Genomic DNA, 18,491 nt, shown 5'->3' with positions numbered 1-18,491 from the left:
CTGGAGAAAACCCATCACATTCCAGATGTCAAGGTTCAAAAACATTCAAAATGTGAAAGGCACTTTTTCTTTGATCTGGAGATAGAAACCTATTGCCAACAAACTTAGCTGCAGAGTGTGCACAGTGCCCGGACAGCCCTGAAGTCCACCACAGTTAGGACCTGTGAAGTGACACTTGGCTTCTGTACCAGAATAAAACAATCCGGATTTGATGAGGTTAATCAGGAGATCTAGGTGCTAGTTGGCCACAAACAGAAGACATCCTTGGACTGTGGAAGCTCCTCTGTGGTTTAAGAGAAAGGAAACGACTCTATGGGTACCTCAGAAAACCTCTGACCTAAAGAAGAGTTGGTGTGTAGAAGAAGCACAGGAGGTCCAACAAGTTGCTTGTATTCATACATCATGGTTTCTTCTGTGCAGTCAAAGCCACCTACAGCCCTGGTGAGTATCAAGAAAGGAGGAGAACATATCAAGGACAGAGGTTTTAAGCGTCTGCTGGAAGGAGCACTTTGAAGAACTCTTCAACCATCATTCTGTCCTTGACTTGTGTGTCTATGACTCTAACCCCCATCAAGCTATCTGATCCAGCCACAGCACCACCCTGGACTGTCAGCAGTTGAATATGCTATATTCCAATTGAGAACTGAAAGGAGATGGTATCCATGCTGAAGTTCTAAAACCTGGTGGAGGGGAACGTCCATTGCAAATTCACAACCTTGTCTGTCATGTCTTTGAGGATGCCATAATCATAACTATCTTCAACCTGGTATAAAGCTCATGCTCTGCAAGGCTGCAGTCATCCCTGTGCTCCTGTATACTTAGACCTGGACTACCTACAGAAGGTACCTCAAAACAATCGAGAGGTACCACGAATAAAATGGGAAATGCTGGAAATATTCATCAGGTCAGGCCATGTCTGTGGGAAGAAAAGCAGAGTTAACATTTCAGGTCTAAGACCCTTCATTAGAAGGAGACAGAAAAAGCTTGTAAAGCTGCAGGGAGTGCAAGGGGGAGGGGAAAGTCTCTGGGGTAAAACCAGGGTGACCCCAGGGATAAGCTGTAAATGAAGTTGTCTGGTCAGTGAGTGAATGGGAACTGTTAGGGAATTTGATTTGAGAAGTAACATGAATGCTGCTTTCGCAAAAACATACTCAGGACACTCTGCAGGATAAGAGAACAAACGTCAGTGTCTTCTCTCAGGCCAGCATCCCCTGCACTGATTGCACTCAGTTGGATCAGATAGGCAAGCCAAATTGCTTGTATGCTTGATGGCAGACTCCTAAAATAGATGCTCCTCCAAGCTTTGTCGTGGCAAGACATTTACCAGGTAGACAGAGGAGACAATCAAGGATGTTTTCAAAACTGAAGTGGAACAGCACCTGCAACCTATGTGGACCCCTGCTCATGACCACTCAGAAAGAGGAGGAGCATTTGGCATGACATGGAGTCCTTTCATTGGGAGCACACTAGACCATTGTAAATGGTGGGAGGAGCATACCACCTTCCAGGTTCATCTGGCACTCCCTAACTCTGTGGTTGAGCACCTCCTGCCCCATCTGAGGCAGAGTCTGAGGGTCCCACATTGGCCTGAGCAATAAGGTCAGAACCCACAATGAGTGGAAGCAAATTGTCCTCTGACCTGAAGGACTGTCTAAGAAGAGCATAAACTCTATTTCAATACCTATTCAACTATTTCTCCAGAGTAACTGAGTAGTGACCATAAAGAGACAGGCCAGCTTAGCAATTGTGTGTTACAACCCAGATTTTCTGCTATTATGGTATGTTGCCTTCTATATTTGCCCAGAGAAATAATTAATTTAAGTAGAACAGATAAGTACCAGAGTGAATGTTCTTCCCATAGAATAACACTAAAGACTTAAGACCAGCCTGAGAGCAGAGAGAAGAATGTCTTCCACTGTTACTCTGAGGACAAAGTTCTCTTGAAACTTAAGTCTGTTGCCATTCACTGTTATATTTAATTCATAAATTCCTAATCATGTAGGGGAAAGAAAGAGTTGGTATTAGCGCAGTCTTTTTTATAAATGCAAAATGTTCTAAAGTGCTTTCAAAATATAGTTTGGAAATATGTATTTTCCAATTAAATATTTTAGAAATGTGGTCACTTGTAAAGTTGGAAATGTGTCAACCAATCTGCAAATAGCAACTTCCCACAAGCAACAGTTTTATAATAGTCTGGCAATCCTTTGACTGAGGGATAAATATTGGTAAAAACATTGGGATATCTGCTCTTCTTCAGAATGCAGCATTCCTCCAGGGCTGCACAGGAATCTTGTTGATGTCTAGATCATTGTGTCCAATTTCAGGAGTAGGTCTTGGCCTAAGTTGAAAGTGCAATCAGCTGAACAATTGCTGACATTCAACTTCCCACTCTAAGTATCTTGAATGTTCCTTGTGATGATGTATTATTCCAAAAATTGAAAATAAAACATTGTTTGATATGGATATGTTGGATGAGTTTTATATGTTATTCTGTTAATGAGTGGTGTGCAATGTTCAAAACACATTAAAGTGGTTTGTATTTTATAAAAATTCATAGCAGCAATCCTGCACAATTAAAGTAGTTTAAAAAAAGGCCTTAATATTTGTTAAGACCATGTGAATCTTTTGGTTGGTAGGATTCTTCAATTGCACTTTGTTTCCTTTTCTCAGTAGGAAGGAACGGCCAAACACTTTGGGCCTCTTCCCTGTGTTGGATGGGAATCTTCGTGGACAGCAAGTTGGTCGTGTTACTCCTGGCTCTGACAACTGGCATCTGAGTGACCTGAGTCAGCCTCCATCAAATTGTAGCCTGAAGGTGAGTGAGACTTGGAAGCAGGAGAAAATGAGCCATCAGGGTCTTCATTCCCTGTTGAAAAATCTGTGAAGTTCAAACAGTGGCATTGTTTTGTTTGAAAAAAGTTGCTTCTTGGCTTTTAGTATCCTTTAGTAGAAAGGGAGTTCCTGCAGTTTTGGCTATCTTTTACATGGGAGGGAGTCTGCATGTTATGGAGGCATTGGAAGGAATCAATCTGTGCCAAGAAACTGGTGATCCTTGAGGGTGCTTGTTTATTGTATCTTGGTTCTCTTAGTTTGGTGGAGTATTTACCTATGTCCTTCTTGGCACTGATCTCTCTATGATGCCACTTCATTGTTGATATAATAGGAAAAAAAAATCAAATCATTTCTTAATCTCACTACCTTTGAACCCTGGGGATCTATTTTCATTATGTTGTAACTCAGCAGGTTTTTCCCCATTAATACCTCAATCAGATGTAGTCCCAGCTTTCTAATATGGAGAATATATGTGTGCAAGATATCTGAATCTCAATCAAATAATCTACAACAGATGTTTGAAACCAATTTTGACATAATATTAAAAGAGACTATAGCCAAAGGAAGCTATGCAAGCCAATGTTAAGGTTAATTTTTTTTCCTTGGGGCTTATTGGTTCCTTTTTTATGACTTTAATATTGTTTTGCATATCTTAGCAAATGTAAGAACAGGGTCTTTCATATTTGGGCCCTCCTTTTGGAGAAATGGTCTGTTATGATTTATTTTGTAAACACAAGAAAAGGACTTATATGCAACATTTTTGGCAATCAATTAATATTAAAGAAAGACCACAATTAGTCTTGAATCTTGTTTGGCTGCTGCATTTTCTGTCAGAAAATAGAGACCACAGATTCTATGGGCTCTTTAGTTTCTGCTTCATTCAAAAGTGTGGTACAGAGAGGATTGAGGGTTAGGAAAGGATATCCTGCTTTGGAGGGTCTGTAGCTTTTGGTGCCTTGAAGTAAAATTAGGTAGTACTTTGAATGAGAAGAAACCTACTGATCTTATGAAGGGGGGAAGTGGGCTTCACAGAGGAATGGAGCAGCATGTACAGTGGCATGCAAAAGTTTGGGCACCCCTGGTCAAAATTTCGGTTACTGTGAATAGTTAAGTGAGTAGAAGATGAACTGATCTCCAAAAGTCATAAAGTTAAAGATGAAATGTTCTTTTCAACATCTTAAGCAAGATTAGAGTATTATTTTTGTTTTGTACAATTTTAGAGTGGAAAAAATGGAGAAGAGCACAGTGCAAAGGTTTGGGCACCCCAAGAGATTGAGCTCTCATAACTTTTACCAAGGTCTCAGACCTTCATTAGCTTGTCAGTGCTATGGCTTGTTCACAGTCATCGTTAGGAAAGGCCAGGTGATGCAAATTTCAAAGCTTTATAAATACCCTGATTCCTCAAACCTTGTCCCAGCAATCAGCAGCCATGCTCTCCTCTAAGCAGCACTCTGAGAATTAAAATAAATGATGCCCACAAAGCGGGAGAAGGCTATAAGAAGATAGCAAAGCGTTTTCAGGTAGCCGTTTCCTCAGTTCGTAATGTAATTAAGAAATGGCAGTTAACAGGAATGGTGAGGTCAAGTTGAGGTCTGGAAGACCAAGAAAACTTTCCGAGAGAACTGCTCGTAGGATTGCTAGAAAGGCAAATCAAAATCCCCGTTTGACTGCAAAAGAGCTTCAGGAAGATTTAGCAGACTCTGGAGTGGTGGTGCACTGTTCTACTGTGCAGTGACACCTGCACAAATATGACCTTCATGGAAGAGTCATCAGAAGAAAACCTTTCCTGCATCCTCACAAAATTCAGTGTCAGAAGTTTGCAAAGGAACATCTAAACAAGCCTGATGCATTTTGGAAACAAGTCCTGTGGACTGATGAAGTTAAAATAGAACTTTTTGGCCGCAATGAGCAAAAGGTATGTTTGGAGAAAAAGGGTGCAGAATTTCATGAAAAGTACACCTCTCCAACTGTTAAGCACGGGGGTGGATCGATCATGCTTTGGGCTTGTGTTGCAGCCAGTGGCACGGGGAACATTTCACTGGTAGAGGGAAGAATGAATTCAATTAAATACCAGCAAATTCTGGAAGCAAACATCACACTGTCTGTAAAAAAAAAGCTGAAGATGAAAAGAGGATGGCTTCTACAACAGGATAACGATCCTAAACACACCTCAAAATCCACAATGGACTACCTCAGGAGGCACAAACTGAAAGTTTTGCCATGGCCCTCACAGTCCCCTGACCTAAACATCATCGAAAATCTGTGGATGGACCTCAAAAGAGCAGTGCATGCAAGACAGCCCAAGAATCTCTCAGAACTAGAGGCCTTTTGCAAGGAAGAATGGACGAAAATCCCCCAAACAAGAATTGAAAGACCCTTAGCTGGCTACAGAAAGTGTTTACAAGCTGTGATACTTGCCAAAGGGGGCATTACTAGGTACTGACCATGCAGGGTGCTCAAACTATTGCATCGGGCCCTTTTCCTTTTTTGTTATTTTGAAACTGTAAAAGATGGAAATAAAAATGTAATCTTGCTTAAAATATTAAGGAAATGTATCATCTTTAACTTTATGCCTTTTGGAAATCAGGTCATCTTTTACTCGCTTAGCTATTCACAGTAACAGAAATTTTGCCCAAACTTTTGCATGCCACTGTAGGTTCTACCTCTACAGATTGAAACATTAGGTTGTTTTACTGATTCTGTGGCCCTCCGACATTCTCCCTGCTTCTGCAAGGGGTCTTCAAAGTAAAAACATTCACGAGTAAACCTGCCATCAAACGCGTCACTTCAGAGAATCAACATTAAGACAAATACAAGGCAGGAGTCAGTGAATTAAAGTTTATCATATCTCTTATGAATAGAATCTTTGAATGCAACTTTTTACTTTATCTGTGATCCCAATTATTTTTGACTGGTTGCAATTTCTACCTGATTCCTAATCAATATTTCAGTAATCTACTCAGTATCCTGTCTCTCTATGCATTTCTAAACAGGTTAAGGAGTTTTAATAACTCTGAGTCTGTTTGTCGAAGTTCTCTGTTGTTTTTGTTTTTGATGATTGGTGTGATTTAGGCCCACCAGGATAATTTTCTTGTCTTGTGTTAGGATGATACATCGGAATCTGGGCAATCGTCTGCTGCTGCCACCCCGAGTACTGCAGGAACTAAATCTAACACCCCAACATCATCTGTACCATCTGCAGCTGTCACTCCACTTAATGAAGTAGTTAATCCAATCTACAACGGGGACACCAAAGTCAAGAACCAGCGAAAGCGGGCGAAAGGTAATAGCAGAAACATGGAGGTCCAGGTCACCCAGGAGATGAGGAACGTCAGCATAGGTGAGAGGTTGCTCCTGTTCCCTGATTTTTCTGTGCTCATTGAGTTGAGGATTGCCACTGCTGAGCACAGGAATGTTTGCCAGTGTGCAACACAGTTGTAGTGCCCAGGACTGCAAGTTCAGGGTGGGCTGGATTGGTGACAGGACCACCTAGTCTCACTCGTTACTATGTTAGATTACCATGTGGTTGTTAGTCCCTGACATCCATTGGAACTCTGTTGTTAAGTTTATTGCCTGAGTTTACACATGCAGCTGTACACTTACATTATACTCCATATAAATGTATTGATGGAATTAGATTGCTATTGGGTGTTTATAACTCATGTCACAAAACTGGGTGATAACACATTTTCTGCTAAATAACTGATCAGGATAGCACCATCCTGCTTGTGTCAATATCCTTTGCTCTAGGATATCATTTATATATTGTAGTATGGTGACACCACTAAATCTCTGATGTAGAACATTGTCAAACACTTTTTTTTGTAACTGTACAGTATCCCTGTACCCTGATCTATAATACACTGATGTATAATGGATTTTAATGTAGAAAAAAATGGACATTATTAGTGAATGAATACTCAATGAGATCAAGTTTGAATTTGGAGAGAGTGCAATCTGAACCATTGTGCACTGATGCATCCCCAATGTGTTTGTAAGGCACTATCTCAACAAAGTGAATAACCCTAATTAAAATACCTGGTTTAAATGCCAAGCATCAGAATGTCATATTAAGTGCCATTTATCAATGATTTTCATCTTTTCACTCACTGCAATATAACTCACTGTGTGCTATGCCACTTCTTTCATTATACCATCCTGATGCACCGTTCCTGCCGTATAAAGTAAGTAACTCTTCAATCTAATACTCTCTGATTTTCCACGTCAACACTTAGTTCAGGATTTTTTTTACACAGAACGTTAATGGTTAGTGTATTAACACCACATCTTTGTCATGAAAGTAATTATATTTTTAAAACCATTTGCAGGCATGGGAAGTAGTGACGAATGGTCTGATGTTCAGGAGATTATCGATTCAACCCCAGAACTTGATATGTGTCAAGATCCACGCTTTGAAGGACGTGGAGGCAACAGGTAGTTTTTCAGATCCAGCATATTAATGGGAAATGCAGACTGAGAAAGGAGTTTCTCAGGAGAGTGGGCTGCGTTCTTTACACTCACCCTATGGAAACTTTTTTTTTCCCCCAAGGGTGCTGTAGCTAGGAAAAGAAGCTGGAGACCTTTTAAGTCTATCTTTAATGCAGTTATCTTGTTTCAGGACTTTTGTGGCTCCTCTGAAGGATAGAATAAATCCAGTATGGCAGTGGTAATGTGGAGGGCACTTTTGCCCTGCAACTGAAACTCCTGGCCTAGTTGTCCAGGGAAACTGAATTGCAGGACATTTAAAGAAGTTGTTGGTGCTTCTCAGATCTCTACTTCCCTTCCCACTAAAAGTCATTAGTTCCAAGGGTCAGAGAGAGACTGCACCTTTGGTGTCTTTTGATTCCAAGGAAACCCTGGATGAATAATGCTATCTTTGTACAGTGATCTGCAGTCCAGATCACATAGTTGAACAACATTGCTGGTAGCTCAGTCAGTATGCCTCTCAACTTTTATACCATTGTCTCCTTTCAAACTGTAATGGGACTTCTGAAACAGCAGCCAGTGTGTTTTCTGATCCTGCATATAAAATGTTACCAGTAACTAAATGGTTTGGAGTGTATGGCAACAAAATGATTGATGTATTCAAATAATCCATTAATGAAAGCAGTTTATTATTGAAAATGCTTCCCATCAAAGCTTGAGTAGGAATTGTCACCAGAGCTGGAGAATTCAACCATTTCTGGATAACTCATAGCAGTAGTATCATGGGACTATATGGTTCTGACATCTTACTGCTCCCTAAAGTTTGACATGGCATTTCCTTGATGCAAATGGTACATATTTTTCTTGATTCCACTTGACTCTCACGGAATGCCATAAAGCTATGGCATACTGGTAAGCCCGTTAACCAGTGTTATCTTCAGTGGCATGTTCCTAGTTATCTGTGGTTAGAAAATATATCCTCGTGGACAGACTCCTTAAGTTTGATGCTTCACCCTGATGTCACCTTAGCTGGCATAGGGTTTCATTCATGATCTTTAAGAAGTATGTTACCCTGGTTACTCTTAATGAATTTATATTCAGCGCTTAATACAGGTCTGCTTTATATTTATTATTACTGTCACTTTTGTTTTCTGCATGTAGATTCCATTAAATGTAACAGCTGGAGGGAAAAACATGCTACCTAATCTCCAAATTTCAGGGAGTTTGGGGGTGCAGGAGGAGATGGTGACCATCTAAGCCTGTGCTTATCATTATTTTTCTTATGAAGTTTGAAGATGACAATAGTAATTTATAACCATTGATGGGTAAATCTTGTCTACAAAGGTATGGTGTGGGTTAATGATAACAGGAGGACCACCTAGCATAGAACAGTGGGTTGCTATGAGTTGCTCTGCTTGGGACTCTTGGATGGTTATCTACCTGCTGTGTAAGGTTCATTAATGTTCTAATCTGATTATTGTAAATTGAATGATTCAGCCCCACACAGGGAATTGTAAATAAGGCATTTGGGATAAACACAGATTCGTTGTACCATGAGCTTTCTACAGCGGGGTCAGAGGTCATCGGAGATGTGGACGAGGGGGCAGATCTGCTTGGTAAGTCATGTGTATGCCAATTTGATTGACTTGGATCTGTGATTAAAAAACAACAAATTGATTCCAATAGAAATTTCTGGTGACTTTCAATCAATATCCTGAAACCCAAATGAAGATTTAAAACATCTTTCATAAAATACCAATTCTTAGCTATCATATTGCAGTTTTCTTATTATACATAAAAATGTTTGATTTTTAAAAGTCAGTAAAATTAAATAATTTCAAATGTTTGCAAATCAGAGGAATTGTTTTACTGATATGGTTCCTTCATAATGTATAACAATTTTTAGTCAAGGTTCCAGATTGCAAGAAGGCAAAGGCTCTGGCACTTGTTGCTCTGTAACACAAGGTCCACAAGGATAATTCGATCTATCAGTCCTCAATTTTCTGGTCTTCGTTCTGAGAAATTACCTTGCCTCCAGTCTCTAACTTGCAGTGTGACTTGACTGTATTCAGAGTATCCTCATGTGGATTCATCTGTTGCAAATATTGGCAGCAATTGTTCTATTTCAATGAGTTTTGTTCAGTCACTAAACCTTATTTTTGCAGTCATTGATCAGTGTACATAGAATTATTTAAAGGGCACTGGAAGTTGTACGAAACCAATTGATTATGTATGTTGTAGAATGTTTATATCGTTTTTGAAGTACATTTATTAGTGACTTTCTCTTATCAACTGAGCAATCTTTTTTTAATGTGTATAATTTCATGCAAATGTAAAATGTAGAATACACTAAATTGTCAATGTATATAGCCAAAGGATTTTAAATTATTTATTATGCCTACTTATTTACAGCTGCAGCATTCACTGCACACATTACATTGTGATAAAGGAGCATGCTAAGTTAATCCCAAGCCAATGCTAATGACATCCAACAATTGATCAATACAAAAACAGCAGAACATGTTTTGTGACATATCAGACAGAGAATTCTCAGTCTGGGGAAACAGAATTATCCATTGGGGGCATTAGTGTTTCATTCGGATAGTAAAGAATGCTTCTTAATTCAGTTTTTGAATAAATTGGAAAATTATGATCTGACCCTTTTGATTTGGTACAGTTCTTCTGTGTTTGGTAACTGGTTAATGTATTTTAGGGAAAATTTTGGCTTAACATGGGAAAGCTATGGGCTTCCTTGCAAAGTCTTTGCATCTTGTTTGCATGGACAAATTTGCATTGTAAGGATGGCCTTCAAAAATTGCATTCTTTGGGCACTAATTGGACAGAAAAAAATGATGGAGATTGGTTTCTTCTCTTTTCACCCCACCCTCCCCACCCCTATTCCTGTCTCTTGACACCCAGTGACATGCTTTAGTTGTGAAATGTGAATAATTTGATGAAGGTTAATATGCAATGGTTTTGGGGCTACTGGAAGGATTTCTTTGGCAATACTTGCAGCTATTCTGGACTTCACATTTTCCATATTGATTAGACTGGCGAGACTGTTTAAAAACAATTGTCAAGATTGGCACACTTAAACAAAATAACAAAGCTTTATTTGGAATTTAAATGGAATACTAATGGAATTTATGCCAAGAGGATGAAAATTAAATTGAAAAGTACATTGAGAGTAGTTACTTAGACTGGTATTGCATTCTCCTGATTACAGATAATTTGAGGTATTTGAGATGATCAATGAAGTTAATAGTATAGATGGAGAAAAATTTCTTCATGGGCAAGGAGCCCAGAATAGGGAAGCAAAGATATAACAGGCTTTTCACTAAAAAGCACTTCGTTACAAGAAAGGATGGTGGCATAGAGGGTACCTTACAAGCTTAGCAAATGGTATCCTGGGCCATTGATCTAGAGACATGAGTGTGAATCCAACTACAGCTGCTGGGGGATTTAAATTCACATAATTAAATCTGGAATTAAGGAGCTTTTATCAGTCTTGATAACAATGAAATTATTGGATTATAAGAACCCATCACGTTCATTAATGTCCTTCAAGGAAGAAAATCTGCCCAATTTGGCCTTTATGTGACTTCGGATTCATTAATATGGTTGACTCTTAATTTCTTCCTTAGCTCAGACAGTGAGGCCAATGTCTCATGACTGAATAAATAAAAATAACAGAAGAGGTGGTGGAGGTGTAGAAGTCATTAAGGGTAGACCAATGGGTAATTTCAAAACTAGGATTAATATATTTTTTTCAGGTAATATAGGTATTAAGGGTCGGAAAAGATGAGATGCAGATCAGTCGTGACTTAATGACAGAACAGGCTCAAGGGGCAGAAAGCTCTCCTCATTTTCCTAAATTTTAAATTCCATTGGTTTTTATTTGAATATGGACTAAAAACCTTTGCATAGCTGCCTTGGTAAAATGAATATTTGTATCAAATTCTGAGACAGGTCACTGATTGGAATCCTGTTTTCCGATGCAGGATGTCCTTGGCGAGAACCCTTAGATTTAAAAAAAAATCCCATCGGTGCATTATTTTATCTGTAAACCAACTGAATAATATTGCACGCCAGCTGTGGATAATACTGCTGAGTTTTAACATTAGATATCCAGTCAAATCTTAACAATGACAATGTGTTAATGACAGAGATCATTGTCATTGATACAAACTTCTATCACATTACAACAAAGGCATTGAAAATGCCCAATGCATTGGTGATCAGTTGGTGTCAAGACAGTTTATGACGTTTTGGGAATGTATTCTTCAAAAGTTGTGTCTGTGGACATCAAAAGCTTGGCTTTTTTTTAAGTTAACCTGGTTGACCTGATGTGTATTTCCCAACATTTCCCATTTCTATTTCACATTTGCAGTTTTTTCTTTGCCCTTTTATGACTTAAAATGAGCCTCTGTGCCCAGTGCCCTGTCTCATTGAAGTTTACTGCCTAGAAAATGGGTTGTACACATTTACAGTGCACTAAATCTGTGCTGTTAGCACGAACCCTGAACTCTGAATTCACCACGAAAATAGGATATTCTTGCTTTATGAATGTATTCACATGAATTGCATGTTTTAAGAGATATTAAAACACATTCTGTTCATTTTGCACAGACTGTCGTTTGCTGGGCTCGTAACAGCAATGGCAGTTGTGCTCCAGCCAATAGGAAATAAATAAAAATCAGCTGGGTGGGTTTAATAGCACATGGACATCCCACTTGGTTAGTGAGTAGTGCTGATAAGTAGTGCAATGAGGTCAGGGACCACGATTGATCTGGGAATGAGCTGGGGTTTCAAATGGCCCAGGGATGAGTTGAAGGTCCTGTTGGAACAGGGATGAGCCAGGAGCCACAATCAAACCTGCACCTTGGATGGTGGATTATTTTTAATAATAAAGCTTAGTGGAAAGAGTGATTTTTTTAAAAAATTAAAAACAGAAACAAGGTCCTGGTAGTGTGGCTTTAAAGCACACATCTTTCAGCATGACGTACTTCTTGTTGAATTGTTCATAAAATCTCGGCTTTTTGATCCATTTTCTGAACTTAAGCAAATAAAATGGTTTGTAAACAATGATGTTGTTACCTGTACACAATGCAATGGTGAGGTTATATTGATATTAGGGTAAATCACACCAAGAAGTGCCCAGTCTAATTTCCCGATTTGGTGGAGGGGGGTTTGAGGGAGGTGGGGGATTTCACCAGGAAAGATGTTACAAGTACTGTAAAGCATGTCCAAAATTGCAGGCTGTGTGCTACTAATTCCTAAATGAATAGGCACAAATGGATTTTCTCAACTCCATTTTCTAGGTTAGCATCTGCTAGTGTTTGCCTGAAATTTACCAGAATGAAGGGCAGTGGTATGAGGACTCAAATTAAACTCTGGCACCGAATGCTCCAATTTTGTTAACAGGTGCTTTAATGGCTACACCACTGTGGGGACTTGGCATTTTATTGTCTCAGTTTGAAGTGATTATTGATGGGGAATAACAAGTGAATAAATTCCATAAGAACACGACGCAAGAAAATAGGAACAGGAGTAGGCCACTTGACCTCTCAGGCCTTCCTTGCCATTCGTTATGATCGTGGCTGGTCTCAACTTCTCGTATTAATATTCCAATATTAACTTTGATCCCAAATATAAGTTGGGAATCCTCCACAGTTGCTCAGTAAAGGATAATACTAATCAGTGAATCAAAGCATCTAAGACTGAGCCCAGGTTTGTAATTCTCAATTGCCGAATAGTAAAATATTCAATACAAAAACTGGAATAAAACTATACACAGATTAATGCATGTTTGTTGGAAGGTGCTTCTAATTTGCCACAACCATCATGCAATACAGAAAGGTATTTTTGGTATGATTCTGGAGGAGTTTCGGAAACTTGATACCACTGACTGAAGTAGAGTCTGAAATCCAGCTGGAGCTGCCCATGCTTGTAGTTCTGGCTACTCAAAGGAAGGTCAGTGTGAGCGCCAAGAAACGTGTTTATTATAATTGAGATCACCAGTCCTTGCTCCAAAAACCAAATTCTTGTGGGCATTGCTTGCGGAATATAACTTTGAAACTGTGTAAATCACACATTTTGTACTTGTTTTGAAGGCCATTTTCTGTTGAAGATGTGCCCATCAGGAAGTGAATAGCAACAGAACTGCAGATAAGATGCTGGAAATCTGAACTAAAACTGCTGGATGCACGCAGCAGATCAGGCTGCATTTGTGGAAAGAGAAACCGTTAACATGTAAGGTCGAAGAGCCATTGCCTGATATTAACTCTGTTTCTCTTTTCACAAATGCTACCTAACCTGCTGAGTGTTTTCTGTTTTTATTCATGTCCATTGGCAACTTGGTCTGGGCACTTCCTGGCACAATTCACTCTAGCGTTGGTTTCATTTCTTTATCATGTTTTGTGCAGGTGATGATGCCATCAGTGTTCGTAGTTGGTTTTAGCTACATGGCAGAAAATGGATTCGAAGGTTACAGCATACGACCTTTGTAAATAACTCACAATGAAATGAGGAGTACATATTGAAAGTAGTGAACTGTGCTTGAATTATAGTGACCTGCTTGGGACAATTGTTTTTTTTAATTAAAAAATTATTCTCTGAAATTTTTATTTAAAGTAATTGGTGCTGGCATCCCTCTACAAAGATTGACCCTTCTGTGAACTAGTAACTTCAGCTCTCTGATCCCTATATCTATGGGCTAATGCTGCTGCAGACTGCAGAGATGATCAAGAGACACCATTGGGCAGACTCCATAGCTGGGGGTGGGGTGGTTTCCTCAGGAAATCCATGCAGCATTACCAACCCCCAATTCTGGAAAGATCTCCTTTAAAAGTGCTAAATCATTTCACATGGGTTAGTGGATGATGATGTGGCAACTGCCTATTTAACAGCCATCTATGAAACACGCAGGTTGTTATTTAACAGTTTTAAAGTACACCATACTGTAATAATTATTTCTTAAAGCAAAAATTTCCCAATTTTGCTTTTTGTTTTTCTTTGTCTGAATTTATCATTATACAGTGTGCACCAAAAATTGCCCAATTTCAAAAAAGACAAAACAGGCCATTTTGTCTGTATTTTGAATCATTTATACACGGACACCTGCGTAACCATTGCCATATACTCTTCTGCTGTCCACACAGATACACAATGAGGCTGGAGTGTTTGTTTGATAATGCTGCTCTCGAGGAGCCAGACCTCAAAGCATGTAATCTATTTTAATTTGCAGAGGATGTTGTGCTGAATGGGTGGGGCTGCATTTCTTTAATGGGAAAGTGATAGTTGATACAAACAGCAAAACATAATAGCCTTCCTGATCAGAGGAAGAGTTGTGCTAAATCATCATTAGCATATTATTAACTATCCATTTGGATTTTTAGTAAGTGTTTAGGAGGGCTCAAGTGGCCATTTAATACTCATAGTTCTATTGGGATGTTCATCAGTATGGTGAATTGCCATCCAAATCTGGGTAATCTGCAATAAAGCATAAAAGAAAACACTGGGTCAGGACATGCATTCAAAATTATTGTCAGTAAGGCTGGGAGACATTTTATTATTTTGGGTATTACATTCTCGATAAATTTTGGAATAATGAATTGGATGTACCAAAAGCAAAGTGTCCATTGTTCATACTCTTCCCTTATTCTAATGGAAATCTCCTGGCTTTGCCCCTGCATCATTAGCATTTTCTCCAGGTGAGTTTCAATGAGGCTCAGCTGTAGTCTGTATATTCTAACTGACCATATTGTCATTGTTGACGGTGAGATTTGAAGCAAGTGACAGATTTCTTTTGCAGCGGGTTGGTGTTTGGCATGGCAGGAAAGGCATTGCAGGACACATGCTCACTACTGTTTAGCCTTCAGTATTCCATTTTCACTGTCACTAAAATGCCTGCGGGGTCATTGATTTTTTTTGTGATTTTTCTTTTTCCAAACATTAATTATTGATCTTTTGTTTTGCTTTCTTTTTCCTCCCGGTCTGTGTCTGCTTGCGCTGGACATCTCCATAGGAGAGTTTTCAGGTGTGTATCTCCCCTCTAATTGGTGTGTTTATGTTGGTGCTATACACATTGTGATACTCCCCTACTGCTATTCAATCACTCTGGCTTTTGGCCCGTGCTTCTGTCCAGTTTGTTCAGCCTGGCCTCAAACTGCAGTAACACCACCTGCTTTTCCACAGAAAGCAGGCAATGCAGCAAAACTGCTTTCTCAACTAAGATTCCCCAAAGATGCATAATGTTACTAAAGCTCTCCACCAAACAACAGTTTCTGATTTAAAACTGAACTCAAATTGTGGTTAGTATAAAAATAACTATGATTTACTCTCTTCCTGTTTTAGCACTTAGGCTTTGTGCTCCTACTTTATAGGGACAGCGTACAAACCCTAGTCTCAACTAGTAATCAGACTTGGTCATTTTCTGCAACTGGGTAGCATCAAATTCTCAACCAGGTGCTCATTTTATTACAGCAAATTCTGAAGCCTTTAACACGATTTCATCAGTAATGAAGTCCATGGAATAGAGTTTAATCCAGGCATGCTGAATGAATCATAGTAGTGGAACTGATTGGGTTGTGGGAGTTGGTGGATTAACAGTTTGAAGGAAAATTGGCGATATAATACTGAAGATTATATGTGCAAGACACAGATTAGTGATTTACTGTTGTAAGAAATAGCTTTTTGATTCATTTTCCTGACTGTTCAGATAGCATTTGGGAATGGCTTGGTCAACTTGGCTTATTGAACGTTAAGTCCTAGAATTTTTTTTTAAGGACAATCATACCTTTTTTCAGAAAACTCTTCTGACACAACAAATCTCCCTCTGTGATTCAGTACTTATTGGTAATATTACTGAACTGGAAGGAGACGGGTCAACATTCAGCTTGGATCACAGCTGTGGGAATTGCCTGCGTGTCCTACCTACCAATAACCACTCCCTGGCACCCTCCCACTATGTTGATAGTTGCAGTAGATCAACTCAAACAATAACACAAAGATTTATTATAGGTTAAGGAGGTGTAATTGAGGTCATAAGCCTGGGGAATAAAGAGCTGCATTAATTCTGCAGACTCTTTGTACATCCAAAGAATATGGCAATTTCAGTGTTAATAGAATCATGTCGAGGCTCATCAAACCCAGATGTAACTTGTACATTAATAGATAAAAGAAATACATGGTCATATGTACCAGTAAGAAATCCATTCCATTCTAGGAGGCTGCTTCTATTTAAGGATTCAGTACGGTGTTGCTGCCAGGCACAACGCCTGCTCTAAATTGCTTCAAATTTCTTCAAAGCTTGCTCCACCAGTGAAACATGCAAAGATTGGATGAAGTTTCTGCTGCACTTCTGGCAAAATTATGGCAGTGGACTGGAGAAGCTCTGAGCAAATTCTGATCCAATACTCAGTCATTGCATGTCTGGCACAAGGCGATTGTCTGCAACCATGGGAGCTCATTGTAGGTGTTGCAGTGGGACAGATTTCAAGTTGCTCTCTTTCTTGTGTATATTGTGACTTTCTGGTTGTGAAGTTGGACTTGACCAATAGCATGAAACAGCTATCCATTTTGCACCTTGCATGAATGTTGAGGAAAAGAAAGCTGGCTGATGTTTCGCATGGGTTTTGTGTGAAACAGCACCGAATTTTCTTTCCTTTGCATTCAGACAATGTAAAGAAGGCTATCTATTTGCAAAGAGCTCATTTCACACAACCAAAACAGATCAGCTATACCCATCCTTTACCTAAGGTAAACAACTTTATCTTGGGTAAAGTTGCATTTGTCTTACAGTGCATTTCGTGACCTCAGAATTGGAGATATCAGCAACACTGCAGGAGTAGAGCACGTCCATTTTGCCTCACTAAATGAATCACTGTGCAGTACAGCAGTTAAGTTTATCAGCAGTCAGATCAGTATGAAGGCTGAAAAACAATGAACTGGTGCATAACCGCTTCTTTCTCTCTTTTTGCTCCCTCTCCCTCGCCTTATTGGACTGCCCTCTTAGTGCGTGATGATTTCTTCGGTAAGGTTCCTCCCACTATTTTTCCTCCTTCCTTCATACATTTTCATACCTTTTTTGCAGAAAATGCAATCTTTTCCTTTGCTTTGTAGCATAGTGTGAGGCTGGGGAAATGGTGCTGCTTGTCTTTTGACTCTCTGGCCTTCTGGTTTGGTTGTGTCTTTGTGTTCTGGCTTGTAATGTATCACTGCTGTTGGCTGATTGGCTCTTTTGTTTACATATTACTTTGGTTCCAAAATGTTCAGTTGAATTTCTGATAAACCAAGGACCATGAACTGCAGACTATTGTGGATGTTTCAAAGCTGAACCCATTGAACTGTATATAAAGTGGAAAAGAGGGGTCATTGGTTTGATAACAGATATCTAAATTGTAAAACCTAATGCTTTTGACCCCAGACTAGTTGTTTAGGATAATAGTTTTGATAGTGAGATGAGAAATAGAATGCTTGATAGGTATTGATAAATTGAAATCTAATTGTATTTTACTGTGGCCCACTCAACATGATCTGAAATCATTGACAGTTGGTCTCAACACTCGCCAATCGTATAAGATACGCTATACTTTGTTTTCCAGTCAAAATGAAGGAAATGGCATGCAATTGGGAACACTTTTTAAAAACATAAGTTTTTTTACTAAAATTAGCAGAGGAAATGTAGGGGTTTGATTTTATCAATGGTGAAAAACTGATGAAAAATCACTGAAAATTTTCCAATTATGTTAGTCATGGAGATGTGATTTCTGGGGCTTTCCTCTTCAGAAAATCCATTTAAAAGATCATTTAAATCACTGTTGATGGTTTTGATTATTGGAGGTGAGACTTACCCAGGGCAACATCCTCTGCCTTTGATCTGAATGTTATGCTGTGAAAGTTAAGGAAAAATGCAGTTAAAAGATAATTCTGAACCAAATAACAATTTTTTTAAATGTCAAATTGACTCTTGAATAATACCAACCTGTATATTTTAAATTTCATCATCATTTTATGATCTTTCATGCACAAGCAATAAATAATTTGAATAGTTTAGTACAGAATTGTTGTGACTGGGAGTGAAACACATTCAGTGTCGCACATCTTGGGTCTCAGATCACATTTTGTAGGTGGGAATTATTTTCTTGTGAAATACTATTTTGTTTTAATTTTAAAATAAAAAGATTTGATTTGTGCATGCTATATTAATTTCATGTTTCAAATATATGCCTTAT

The 18,491-nt window shown here is 38.9% G+C and overlaps 1 protein-coding gene across 11 annotated transcripts in view; it reads left to right on the top strand.

Annotated features, from left to right (window-relative positions):
• mapk8ip3 (mitogen-activated protein kinase 8 interacting protein 3) overlaps window positions 1–18,491 on the top strand; it is a 138,994-nt gene that overhangs the window by 51,726 nt on the left and 68,777 nt on the right. For 8 of the 11 annotated variants that reach the window (XM_052021218.1, XM_052021225.1, XM_052021226.1 and 5 more), the window contains 5 exons: window positions 2,671–2,815; window positions 5,938–6,172; window positions 7,161–7,266; window positions 8,755–8,873; window positions 17,273–17,290. In XM_052021218.1, the coding sequence (XP_051877178.1) occupies window positions 2,671–2,815; window positions 5,938–6,172; window positions 7,161–7,266; window positions 8,755–8,873; window positions 17,273–17,290 (623 nt within the window). The remainder of the gene's footprint in view (window positions 1–2,670; window positions 2,816–5,937; window positions 6,173–7,160; window positions 7,267–8,754; window positions 8,874–17,272; window positions 17,291–18,491) is intronic. The other 3 variants (XM_052021227.1, XM_052021220.1, XM_052021224.1) reach the window with 2 other exon arrangements.

This window comes from Pristis pectinata, chromosome 8, assembly GCF_009764475.1.
Source record: "Pristis pectinata isolate sPriPec2 chromosome 8, sPriPec2.1.pri, whole genome shotgun sequence".
Taxonomy (NCBI): Eukaryota; Metazoa; Chordata; class Chondrichthyes; order Rhinopristiformes; family Pristidae; genus Pristis; species Pristis pectinata.
This window is presented reverse-complemented; position numbering and strand designations above follow the sequence as displayed.